At 42.2% G+C, this 13,663-nt stretch overlaps 1 protein-coding gene across 13 annotated transcripts in view; it reads right to left on the bottom strand.

Moving 5' to 3' along the window:
• Positions 1–748: 748 nt before the first annotated feature.
• The window catches only part of LOC309537091 (lethal(3)malignant brain tumor-like protein 4), a 61,933-nt gene continuing 49,018 nt past the window's right edge, over positions 749–13,663 (bottom strand). For 5 of the 13 annotated variants that reach the window (XM_082231556.1, XM_082231564.1, XM_082231563.1 and 2 more), the window contains exon 21: positions 9,621–10,146. In XM_082231556.1, coding sequence (XP_082087682.1) covers positions 9,952–10,146 — 195 coding nt within the window. In that variant the 3' untranslated portion in view covers positions 9,621–9,951. Of the gene's footprint in view, positions 5,353–9,617; positions 10,147–13,663 lie in introns of those variants that run through there. The other 8 variants (XM_082231568.1, XM_082231559.1, XM_082231558.1 and 5 more) reach the window with 4 other exon arrangements.

Below are 13,663 nucleotides of genomic sequence, written 5' to 3'. Positions count from 1 at the left end.
GCGCACGGAAACGCAGTTTACCTTCCCGCCGGAGTGGTACCTATTTATCTACTTGCACTTTGACGTGCTTTCGAACTGCTAGGTTGGCAGGAGCAGGGACCAAGCAATGGGAGCTCACCCCATCGCAGGGATTCGAACCGCCAACCTTCTGATCATCAAGTCCTAGGCTCTGTGGTTTAACCCACAGCACCACTCGCGTCCTTAATTGCACACATGGACACTAACAGGCCGTGCAGCGCACGGCCTGTAATTTCACACCCTGCTGTTGTAGAGGCGTAGTTGGAACCTTTGAATGTGTGTTGTTTGGTGACAGTCTAGTTCTAGAGAACCACAATGTTGCTTCTCAGGGTCAGGCTCCAGGGTTTGGGCAGCAGTGCAGAGGGGGGTGGGATGCTCAGCAAGATGCCCCTAGTGAGCTATCCCACTCCACAAGCCTGTCAAATCTTCACTGCTTCCACCAGATCACTGCTGCTACTCACTGCTTGGTGGCCTGAGAAGGTTGTGAGCAAGAGTTGGCAGGTGAGCAGTGATGCATGGTGCTAGTGAGTTGCAACTAAATTTTGGGGCCTCAGGAGCTACCTGGGGATACTGGCCCCCAGGGCTGGCCCTGCTTCTTGCATTTCCACTAGTACAAGGAGTGTAGATAATACTGATGCAGATAAGTGATGTCAGGTCACTCAAAATGTGACCCAGACCTGGAAAGAGAGACCAGAGAAGCCCATGGAACAAGTCCAAGTCAGAACAGGCATTTTGAATCAATGTGTTTTATTCACATCTTCAGAGCAATGCACAGATGAGGGGGAAATAGCAAACATTTCAAGGCCTTAAAAAAAGGAAAGATTTAAAATAGTGAAATAATTCTGAACACTGAAAATCAAAATTCCACCAAGAGCTTCCCTGCTTTTGCATGCATGTCTAATTCAAGTAATAGACTGTTTCAAAAATAAACTTGCTCATCATCACATGATGGAGAGAATGTCAAAAACTTTAAAGCTTTCTCTGGCATAAATCCCTTACCAAGGCATGGAAGCGGCACGCAAGAAGTCTCACAGCCAAACTCGCTTATCCCCTGGGCTGAATATTTTTCTTCCTTGCTTGTAACGTTTCGGCTATCACTGTCACTGAGCGCTTCTGTGCGGCTTCTGGTATGATTCATTACCCTGAGCTGAAATCTACTACTGTCGGATTATGAGGATGATAGTTTGTGATGGCATGGAAATTTTTTAGCTACAATTTCCTGCTGAGAGGGGAAAAGGGTGGTGGTGATAAAGGAAGAAACCAAGTTTGGTTTTCTAAAACAAAACTAGAATGGCAGAACATGACACATCAGTTACATAAATATTTAGAATTGAGACCTTCTGTCCTTGCTTTGCCAGTTCATGAAGAGCAATCCTTAAACCGTGTCACTTACGGAGTGACAGGTATCATAGTGAATGCATAGGGATTAATAAAAATCGCTGTTCTGTAAGACAAAGATCCAGTCTGACTGAAATGAAAACCTTTGAAACAAGAAGCAGCAGCAGCTTTTATCAAAAAGCTCTTTCAGGTCTCCCGACTTCTTCAAATGAGTTTTAAAAGTAGAGACATGCAATCTAAATATACACTTCCAGAGTACTTTCTTGCTGACAAGAAACCACCTTAGCATTTATATAGGATTAATAGCATGTAGGGAACGAAACCTTAATTCAAATGGTTGACAAAAAGAAAAAGATAAAAAGGAGAGGGAACCCTGGCTGATATGAGGACAGTGCCATCACTTCCTATCTCCTTGTGTGGCCATTGGGCTTAAGAATAATGTGGCAACTTATTCTCCGTGTTGTGTCTCCTGGGAGAAGATTTCTTTTATGCTATGCCAGAAGTGCATTGGCAGGACAGCTCCAGCCTAGAGGAATTATAGGCAAGATGTGGGTAAATTGAATTCTATACAGAAATGAGAAGAGCAACAACTAAATAACAGATTAAAAAGTCTGACTTTGCAAAACTATGGCTAGCAGCAGAGTAGAACAAAATCTTCTGGTTTATTCTCGCTTGGCTTTTCTTTTCATCTGCTGCTCACCATCCTGTCTTGTGATTTATTCTTCATAAAAGGGTTCATGTTTTCTCCTACCCTACTTGTCTAAGAGCCCCCCAACAATTCAGTTCCCTTCCTGTTTGGTGAAATTTTATACCTAGATTCTGGCTGCTGCATTCATCCCTCTTTAAAGATGTTGACGCCTTGATATTTGTTTTCTGTATAAGCTCAGTATATACTAGCTTTGGTGTGTGCTGACTGGAAAGCACACCCTTTTGCCAAAGAACCTGGATTTGGTTTTTGTGCCACGTGGTTGCACTGCTGCAATGACCACAGAAGTGAGACAGGAAGCATTCCTCAACCTAAAGCCCCCTTTTGGTGGATAAATTAGCACTTCGCTCCTGAGCCCTACAAAAATAAACAAACCTTCCTCACATCTATGCAGAGAAGTAACTTGCAGAACCTTGCTGAATCTTCTCAGTCATGGATATCAAGGGCTGTTTTCCTCTTGCATGACAAACACAGGAGTGCTCCATCTGATCACTGGGAGCGGCTAGGCAGTCCTCACATTTTTTCATTAATTGATACTTCCATGCTACATTTCCAATTGCGTGAGGGATCCATGGGAGTGTTCCTGCGCTTAGAAACTACAAGGTGTACACAGTTGCCCTGAGAGTCAGTTCAAGAACAAGAAAATAAAAAAGCAAGAAGCCTGTTTCCGTTTCTTGCTCACCAGTTAGACTGAGTGCTTCCCTCAAAAATTCTGCTTGCATTTAACCAATATCCTGAACTGTTTTACTGCATGAATGTGCAACTTGCAGTTATAATTTGCATATATGTGGCCTTAAGTTTGCCCTGCTAAAGGTGCCCATTGTTTCTTCACATCTGCCAGAAGTATACATAGAAAAAACTAAGATGAAAATGTCCTTTGGAAAATATACTCTCTTATAAAATAAGATTATGTATTTTTAAAAATGCCTCTCTTACCCAGCACCATAAAAGTTATGTGGAATATCTCTTTTACAGCAACAGTCATGTGGCATCCTGTCTTCTGTTGTCTCTCTCAAGTATTAATAGAGATTCTCTCTATCACACTCTTTCAATGATAGCTCTTCTACGTAGAAGGCTTAAACTCCTTAGCTTCTTATACAAAAATAGAAAGCTATGAGACATATTGCCTCTGCAGATTTATTAAATACTGTTCAGACTCAGCAGCCTGGATTGTGGACTATTTACAAGTCTTATGTCATCTTGACTTTAGGAAGGTTACAGAGACTCTTAAATAGTTGGGAGATCAAAAGTGGAGAGATGTATGTGAAGTGGATGTAACGGAAAGCTTGACACCATTCTTCACAGAAATGTCACACATTTGCTTATAAGGTAAGTTAAAAGGAGAGAAAGACATACCACCACTGACCAACAGGAAGAGCATCCTTTCCCAGCTCACATTCTTCATGTCAATGATGTAAGACACTAACAACAGAGCAGTATCCTTGCTATGCTATACAGAAGTTCCCTTTTACTCCCTCAAGTTTAAACAGTTATCAACCCTAAAAATGGCTTGACATTAAATAAATGTCTTGGCTTGCTTTAGATGAGACACTAGTCCAAGGAATTCTATTGTCTGCTAAACACCAGGGCAGCGAATGAGGGGTAACTTTGATGTGCATGCAAGAGAGAGAGAGAGGAGTTATATGAGAGGGTTCATAAGCTCTTCCACATCTGAAGGGAGGAACATTAGAGCATGTGCCCTTCCCAAGTTACACTGTATTTTGATGGGGCAGGGGTTGAAGAAGTGAGAATGACTGCCTACATTACCAAGATTATTGTACAGTGTGGGCTGCTAATTAGGGGACAGAAACAGAAATATGGACTACATGGCCATTACCTGCTGCAGGTGTAAAGGCAATGTCTCCATAAACTGAGCTCATTTTCAGAATCTGCCTTCCCCAGTGAAGATCTGTGTCAAATTGCTCTCTTTTAATATTCTTTTGGCACCTTGCATCCCCCCCACCCCGCTTATTTTTTCATCTACCCATATGGTCCTGTGCATTTCAGCAAAAGCTCCCAGAGATTGGCCTGCTGCACAGCAAAGCACGCAGATCTCATTCTAAAGTCTAAGACTACTACTGAACTGAATGGGGGATGCGAGGCAGCAGTCCTTAGTAGCTTGTACGTTTGGCTCCTTTGTGCTTAAGTGGTCCACACTAGATACTCCTGTTTATTAACCCGCTGTGCTTTCAAAACAAATGCTTCAGAGTGGGGATTCCAGATTCCTTTCAACAATTCTTGCCTCAGAAAGATCACTACAGAGAGGGATGTGCCATCCCTAAACATTCCTTGCACTGAACCACAGGGAGATGGAAACATTTAAAACATACTTTAGTAGTTTCGTTATGGCTCTCCAGAGGTTTTCCTACAGTTCAGTTAGGGGAGCCCTCCACCCAAGTGATTGACTTATCTTTTGTTGGAACAATCTCCCAATAGCCTTTATTAGACCTATCTTCATTTCATCTCATAACCTCTGCAATTGCACAGCTTGAAGTGCAGGTATAATAGCTTGATAATCAATGGTATGGAGTCAGACTTCATTCCTGGCACTCCTTACTCCCTGCCAAATCCTGCTAGACCAAAATAATAATTGCCAGTGCTTGAATAGCTGAAAGAGAATAAAAATTCAAAACTAGTTTGGAAAAAGCACAGGTGTTTGATGAGGATTTCAACAGCAGTGCTTTGAAGAATCTGTATCTTTCCTTGTTCCCTTAAAGCCTATCCCCAAGTTCTGCACACAAAGAAGTCGTCATGGACGTCAGTGATAACTTGGATTCTCTTTTAGGCACTATCAACAGGTTAGTCAGTTTGGCTCCCCACCAATAGCAATACCCGGGATTCCTCTTATAACTGGAGGCATCATCAAGATCTTCACAAAAGATCAATTTAACCATACCCATATTCAATTAGAAAAAAACACACAATTAATAATCTCTTCCTAGAAGGGAAGCCACTAAATCCATTCCAAGTGGCAGAAGGAATTGTACTTCTTTGGGATCCTTTCAGCAGGTTCCAGAGTCTGAAATGCAATTAGACCACTGCCTTTCCAAGGTCCCGACCTGCTCAATATTCAGTAACATGGATCTCTGCTGCTGAGTTGTTCTTTGAAGGCCTTTCCCAGCTCTGATCTCCTGGCTCAGACTGGTCCTGGAGGGGCTGCTTCAGTCTTCTTCCGCAGTCTTGAACATGAGGATGGCGTTGTATATTTTAAGTGCTGGCCCCAGCTTGATACTCAGAATTTTAACAATGTCTGACTGGTTCAGGAGAAGGAAGGCTTCACCATCGATCTGCTGGTGGGTGGAAAAATAAAAAGAAAGTCAATATTACAGCTGGGACAATCCAGCTTCCATATGCTTAAAATTAACACAGCATGGGAAGGGCACTAAGAACGACATTTGATAGGATAATCAATTACACCCTTGGTAAGCTTTTTCCAAGCAGTATCCTTTAGTGTACTTCAGATCTTTTGCAGGTGGCCGCTTTCTGTAAGGGAGGACAGGGTTATAGACTCTAAGCGCCTGAATAGAAATGGCTACTTTAAAAAGTTCTTGTGGTGGGGAAGTGTCCAAGCATCCTTCACACCATAGGTCTCACATTCAATTCCTGGCATCCCCAGTCAAAAGCAGCTGAAGCAGGAGCTGGGGAAGAACTCTATATATCGGAGACCCGAAAGCAGTTGTTAGTCAAAGCAGACAAGATTGGGCTGGATGCACCAATAGGTCCACCCTGTTTAAGGGAGCTTCATACATTGCTTGGTAAGAACAGAACCAATGTCTGAGAAGCTTTTGTACTTTACAATTCAACAGAGAAATGGTGCTTCATTATATGTATGGTATATGCTGAAACAGTCTCAAGGTCCTTCCCTTACTGCAAGGGGCAGTGAACTATTTTCAGCCTGAGGACTGCACAATGCTTTCTGGGCAACCTTCCAGGGGTGATATACCAGTGGTGGGCAAGCCAGAGGCTAAAGTGGGCAGAGCAACGAATAAGAAATTTACCTCTGTATAGTAGGCTAGCTTTAAACACACTCCTCTATCCTCCATCCAGGCAAGCCAGAAGCATGGGAAGAGACCTTGCATTTGGCCCCCAAGCCCAAGGTTCCCCATCCCTAAATTACTATGCTAACTTTAACGTGGTTGTACATGGGGTCACCCAACATTCTTTTTAGAGGTGCCTCACTACACACCCCACTTGGCTGTGTTGCACTGAGGTGACTGGGTGGTATGTCTGTTACTACTCCTAAACAATAACCCCCTTGCTTTCCTGACAGACCATGGTTGGACCTAGCAGGGGAAATAGGAGGGGGAATTGGGGGGGGGGGACTTCTATCCGCATTGAAAAGAAACAATAAGCAGAGTTCACCTCAAGCTCTGCCAGCATGCAGAAATGGAGAGGGCTGCTTTCTAGTAGAAGGGATAAAATCTTCTAATTTTCATGCCCCAGAGCAAGTGGGAGGAACAACCCACATGAGGAAACAATATTTCACAGATGAACAACCCTGTTCCAACCTTAGTACATGTGCTGCTAACGCTCTACATTTGTGATGCTGATTGGTGGTTTCTATGTAGAGTTGATGGGAACGTTATCCATGAGACATACAGCCGTACCTCCTCTTACGTAAACTTCGGGACACGTAAGTGGCAAACCCAGAAGTATATTTCCGGGTTTTTGCCACACGTGCTTGTGCAGAAGCGGTCCCTCCAGTAGCGGAAACCTCGGGGATTCGACCAGAGCTCTGGAACGGATCCCATCCGCAACCAGAAGTACTACTGTACAGTGGTACCTCGGGTTAAGTACTTAATTTGTTCCGGAGGTCTGTTCTTAACCTGAAACTGTTCTTAACCTGAAGCACCACTTTAGCTAATGGGGCCTCCTGCTGCCGCCGCACCGCCAGAGCCCAATTTCTGTTCTTATCCTGAAACAAAGTTCTTAACCTGAAGCACTATTTCTGGGTTAGCGGAGTGTGTAACCTGAAGCGTATGTAACCCGAGGTACCACTGTATTATGAATTGTCAGTGGTTGTACAATTGCTTAGGAGTCCAGGGAAATGGTTGCTGCTTTTGCTATATTTGTCCTTCTTGTAGTGTTATTTTTAAAAGTCTTCTCTCTCTCTTTTCAAATGCAAACTATGGAATCTTCAATTGTTAAGGCAGAAATGTGATGCGCCTTGTGCATGCAGTTGAGCTTTCTTTTCTTTTGCAAGATCTCAAAAAGAAGTTTTTGAGCTATTTTTAAGGAAACTCACCAAAATCTATACTTCCGACATGGGTTGCCATACATCAGGATTTTCCTGGACATTTAAATGATTTCTGGCCAGATACTGTTTCCAACAGCCAAATCCCGGATGTATGGCAACCCTACTTGTGAAGGAAATCTTTGCCCTTTTAGGCAGCAGCTACTGAGGAGCCCGTTCATGTATGGACTGTTTTGTTCCTAAATCACTCCTAGTAAGGAATTGCTGGATCCATTTTCTGGCCAGAATAATAGGCTGACCATTGGAGTGTTAAGTTTACATATTTGTTAAATGATGTAGACAAATGCATAATTTTCAAAGCAGCTTTGTTTGCGGTTTCAGTGGCTAAACTTAGAAGGAGCTTTGTAGATAGGAATGTAGTAGACAGTGGGGGTGATAGGAAGAATACCCAAGACCTGTCATTTTTCTTGTCCAGTGTGGTTAGTTTTTATCTGCTGTTACTAAATAATGCATGTTTTGTGTGTTTGATGCTATATTTTGAAGGCTATTGCTTACAATAAAACAAATGACTGGTTTATAATGTTAGAATCATAGAATTGTAGAGTTGAAAGGGACCATGAGGGTCATCTGGTGCAACTCCCTGGTAGAGTCTCATGCTCTACCAACTGAGCTATATAAGCCCAGCATGTTGCTAATGTGCTGTTGAAGTGTTGCTCAGGAAGCACAGAGCAGTGACTAGTCTTCCAGCAACGGAAGCACCAGCGTACTTTAACTACCATTGGGCTGCAGCTTGCCCTGGTGGAATGAGGACAGGTTAGATACCCAAAAGAGAATGATTAGAGAGGTACAACAGAATAACATCTTCAGCAATTCTTTCTTTTAATACACAGACTATGAATAGTTACATTCAAAGACTGCAAATTTAAAGTTGGTAGTGTGCGATTGGGGTTTAGTTGAGCAGGATCGAGTACGAATACATAGTTTATGTTGCCAGCTCAACTTTCCATCTATATGTGGGAAAGATGGGAAGATGCAAATGATACTGAGATTGTAAAAGACTTTGAAGAGTAGCAATGAAAATTCATTATATAAGAGCTTATATAAAACAGTAATATAAAAATAAGTATCCCTACAATCATTGCCTAACACACACAGTGAAATTCTACTGCAGCTCAATATGATGAAGGTCAAGAGCTTAATGCCCCCCAAATGATAGCTTATGCTAATTTATTTAAAGAGGATTAAAGCTTTGAACAGATCGATGAAAAAGTTTTGACTTGCATTTAAAAAGTTGGAAACCAGTAATCAGCTAAATAGGATGCTAATTTAATTGTACAGTACAGCTGGGCATCAAAGGCTTCAGCCCAGGAGTCAGAAAGTTCTCTGTCCACACTATCCTTTGGCAAGTCACTTAATAGTCCAGCTCCTTGGTTTCTAGAATTGTGGGCACCATGATTTATGAAGGATGTTGACAAGCTGGAACGCGTACAGAGGAGGGCAACCAAGATGATCAAGCGTATGGAAAGGCCGAAGGAGCTGGGTATGTTTAGCCTGGAAAAGAGGAGACTGAGAGGAGATATGATAGCCATGTTTAAATGTCTCAAGGAAGTGGGAACTCGCTTGTTTTCTCCTGCTCTGGAGGGTGGGACTTGAACCAATGGCTTCAAGTTACAAGAAAGGAGATTCCGACTAAACATACAGAAAAACTTTTTGACATTAAGAGCAGTTCAACAGTGAAATGGTCTCCCTCAGGGGGTTGTGGACTCTCCTCCCTTGGAGGTTTTTAAGCAGAGGTTGGATGGCTGTCTGTCATGGATGCTTTAGCTGAGATTCCTGCATTGCAGGGGGTTGGACTAGATGACCCCTGGGATCCCTTCCAACTTCACAATTCTATGATTCTATGAAAATGTGTGTGTTCAGAAACAAAGAATGAATGTTTGATCAAGTTCTATTCATACTGAGAAAACACTGCAAAAAGCTTTTGGATTCTTTCATTCTTTTCAGTTCTAACTACTACTAAGCTATTCAAGTTTCAGAAAGATCTCTTCAGACTGTTGGCCCCCATACCGGCATAATTCTCTGGCTGCAGATCGCTAGCAGCTTTACCCAATCTACTTGGCTACCTTTTTACATAGCTTGCACAATTTGTTCTCACATCAGCTATGGCCATTTAGTAAATAAAAATTAAAATAAAAGCACAACAGCCTACCATCTCTAGAATTATGTACCTAAATATGGTGTGTCTGGGCAGCTCAACTGCTGCTAATGGACTATTAAAGCAGATTTCAGCAATTCTGTCACCAACATCTTTTTCTTAGCCAAAGTCTCACAGAGAGGATATTTCTTCAATTTGGTTTCTTTTCAGCCTGATCAGAAAGCTGTCCACTACATGCCAAATGAGCAGTGCTTTTCTTCTAGAAAGAAAGGTGCCAGTACTCACCAACATGCTGTTGGACTCCAGATGCTGTTGGACTCCAACTCCCATTAGTCCCTGCTAGCATGGTTCAGGGATGGTGGGAGATATAGTCCCCCAGCTTTGGAATGGCATAAAGTTAGCTAGCCCTGCTCTATATCACATCTTCCTCCAATGAGTAAGAAAGCAGAATTACGTAGAAAGACCAGAATATGCCAATCTACTTAATTTCCACAATACAAAGCATTTGTGGAATGAGAATTTTATCAGAACTTGATGTGGCTAACTTTGGTGCATTGTTTTGATTTTTCTTCTTTTCAATATCCGCCTCCAAGTGCCACAAATTATCCAAATGGAACAGATAGCAAGATGACGTAGCCTGCCATTCACATTACATAGATAGCACTGGATTACCTCTTGTCGGAAGAGAGCAGCCTGATCCTTGCAACCAGGAAGACGCTGGACAAATCCAGCCACCTAATGAAGTGTGGGAAATAACAGACAGAATTATTAAAGGGCCATCCAGCAACCTAATAATAAAAGAAGTCCTGTCTGAAAAAAACAACTTTTCATTCATTCGAACAAAATATTGCAAACATTAAGATTTTTCTTTCTTTGTATCTAACCAAGAGATGGTAAGAATTAACTATTACATTATTTCCATTTTTTTATATAAAAAACAACACTGGAGTTGATATAAGGTTTGACGTAGATCTGCACAGTAATATAGCACAGACAAGATGTGTAGCAAGCACTAAGGAAAGAGAAGCCTTGAGGGTAGACAAACTTAGGGCCAACTCAATTGTGCATGGGTGCGCACTAGCAAAGCAGCATGCGGTCAAAGAGATGTGCTCCTGGATCCTTTGCTTTCTGGCACAGGATGCCGGGACACATATATTGGACTACAGATACCTATAGATGCAGATTAGCTGCAACACAAGGAGAAACACCATGAGGATGAGTTTAAAAACAAATAATGAATTTGAAGCAATGAAGCCTTATCAATCCAGGAATAATCAGCCTGCCTTACACATACAGCGGAATGAGGTAGGGTCCTGAGGTAGATGAATGGACTTAACCACTTCAAACTGCAGATGAGGGGGCATGGGATTCCATTTTTGAGTGCTCCCCATTGGGGAAAAACCTCCCTGTAGACAATATTTAAAATACTCAAGGACAAAGCTTTTAACCTAATCCACTCCCAGCTTTGCTAATTTTCTTTCTGAAAGCTTTTCATGGGGGGGGGGCATACAAAAGTGGCACCCCCCCACCTTTGGTGAGTAACAGTAGAATGTATTCTACCGGCTCATTCTGTTGCATGTGTAGGCCAGGCTATCTTCACAATGATCTGGGGCCTAAGAGACAGAAGATGGGAGAAAATGGAAGGAGTGTATAAATTTTACTACAACTCTCAACTTGCATAGCTCCCCCCAAAATAAAACATGCTCTGATCTGGCAATTTTTCAGTAACCTCATGTTCCCTGAAGGGATTAACTCTATTATACAGACCTTGAGCTGTTACAGATGTGACATTCCTATCACCAATACCAAAGGACAAATAGTTACAAGGGACACTGTCAGAAACAATTTCCTCCTTTATATACCATAGGTTATCTAACTCCTTGCCTCTCAGGCTTGCATAAGAAAAGTATACTGCCGATATGAATATAAATTCCTCTCTTATGTTTCTTTGCATAAGATCCTTCCTAGTTTATTATGAATATCCTTATGCTGGCATTACAAGAATTAGACCATGGCAGAAAGCAGGTCTCACCCTAAGAGATAGTAAAAACCTGCAACTCCGGCTGATACAGTAATGACAGCAATATGGGATTATTGAGCACAGGAAGCTGCCTTACACTAGGTCAGACTGTTTGTCCAGTAAGAACAGTACAGCTTACTGTGACTAACGAAGACTCTCGAGAGACTCCTGCAGGGGTCTCTCATACCACCTACAACCTGAACATTTTAAACTAGAAATGCCAGGGATTAAATATGGGATGTTCTGCATGCAAGGCATGTGCTCTGCCATTGAGTTACAGGATCTTCTCAAGGGCTGTATCAAAAGTTGCCCCAGCCTTCCTTGTATGAATGGCAACATGCACAAGAGAATAAAGAATGGTCCCAGGAGGAGGCCCATGTAGGGAAAAGAAGGGATAGAGATGAAAAGTTGCTCCTAGCTGGTAGGGGGCAAGATCAGATTAAATTCCAATGGATACTGCTAAGGGTAATTTCCATCATATGCTCCATTAAGGTATGGGGAGGCGAAACCTAGGAATTTGGACATTGTTAAACACATCCCATTGCACTGCAGATGGTGCCACTATTGTAAAAGACCCTCAGTTCACCCAGCAAACGCTTTAAACTGTGTTTGTTTGCAGTAAAAAAAATGCACAAAAGGAAGTAGGATTTGACACTGTCGTTTTGAAATTCTGCAAAGAGGAACCAGCCTTGCTAAGCTTTGGACAGGATTCCTATCCATGTATTAATTTCTTCTGCGGGATTAACTTAAAAGGGAGATAAAACTGTCACACATGATACAAAATCACCCTCCCAGCCAGTTACATTTAGAAAACATTTTAAGGAGCATTTGAGAAATAATCAACACTCAAATGATAAGTTCTCACTAGAGGGTAAAGATTATTCAGAACGAGCCTTTCCTTGAGATTTTGCAATGAAGGAGAAACACTCCTACTTCTGCAGCAATTTCCTAAAATTAAATTTAAAATGTCCTCTTTGGTTTCATTAGTATTACTACTTTAATGCTGGAGGCCTCCCCTTTTTTTAACAGAGGCTGTGGGTTCCTTGTTCCAATTTTAAGTTCATAAGCAAAGTTCAGTTCCGCCCATGTTACGATGAACGCAAGAAGAGACAGCTGGATCAGGCCAACAGCCAATCAAGTCTAGCATCCTGCTTACAGGTTTCCCACCAGATGCCTGTGGGAAACATGTAAGCAGGATTTGAACACACAGCACTCTGCCCCCTGTAGTTTCCAGCAACTGATATTCAGAAGCACTGCTGCTTCCACTACCACTATGACACATTCAGGATTCAAATACTAATGAGCACAGAACTGCAGCCTTTGCCTCTTACTTGGGAGAATGCCCCATTGAACCTAGTGAGGCTTTCATCTGAGAAAACATGCATAAGATCAAAATGCAAGTTGGGCAGTTCCCCAATGATTTCACAGTGCTGTTCCTTCTGAGCTTACAGAATTTGTGATAAGCAAATTAAGTGCCACATACCAATAAATTTCACTTCCTATCCTAGGGTGATGATTGGCTAGGGAATGTCTGTGCAGCCAGACCCACTAAGTAGGAGTTCTACAGCCAGGATTTTGAAATTGGAATGAGATGTTCTTCTCCAAAATACAGATAAACTCAAGGATATTTGAGGTGAAGAAAATAAATGAAGCATGATAGCGGGTTTAATATTCTCCCCCTGCAATTACAGAGTTTAACTGGATTAAAGGAGCATGGTGGGCAGAAAGAATATTATCGTTAAGAATTGTTTGATCAGCAATTTTAAAAAGAGCTCAACTATTTTATAGTGTTGTCTCAAGAGCTGTATTCTGAATAGATAGCTTTTCTCCTTCAGAAGTCAAACTAGTCGAAGAGGCTTTAAGTTGGACAAGCAAGTGTTCCCCCCTCATAACAACACAAGAAACTGCTGGATCAGGCCAATGGCCCTCTCTAGATTAGCATCCTACTCTCACAGTGGCCAACCAAATGCTTGGGGGAAACCTGCAGGCAGGGTCTGAGCCCAAGAGCACACTTGCCTCCTGTGGCTTCCAGCAACTGCTATTCCGAAACATTACTGCCTTGAACTGTAGAGGCAGAGCATAGCCATCATTGCTCATAGCCATCATTGCTAGCCTCATCCTCCATGAATCTGCCTTATCCTCTTTTAATGCCATCCAAGTACCATCACTGCCTCCTGCAGGAGTGAGTTCCCCAGTTTAACTATCACTGTACCCTATGCAAAGAAGTAATCT

Source organism: Podarcis vaucheri (genome assembly GCF_965113315.1).
Source record: "Podarcis vaucheri genome assembly, chromosome: 7".
NCBI classification, from domain to species: domain Eukaryota; kingdom Metazoa; phylum Chordata; class Lepidosauria; order Squamata; family Lacertidae; genus Podarcis; species Podarcis vaucheri.
Note: the sequence above shows the minus strand (reverse complement) of the source record. Positions and strands in the feature narration are given on the sequence as shown.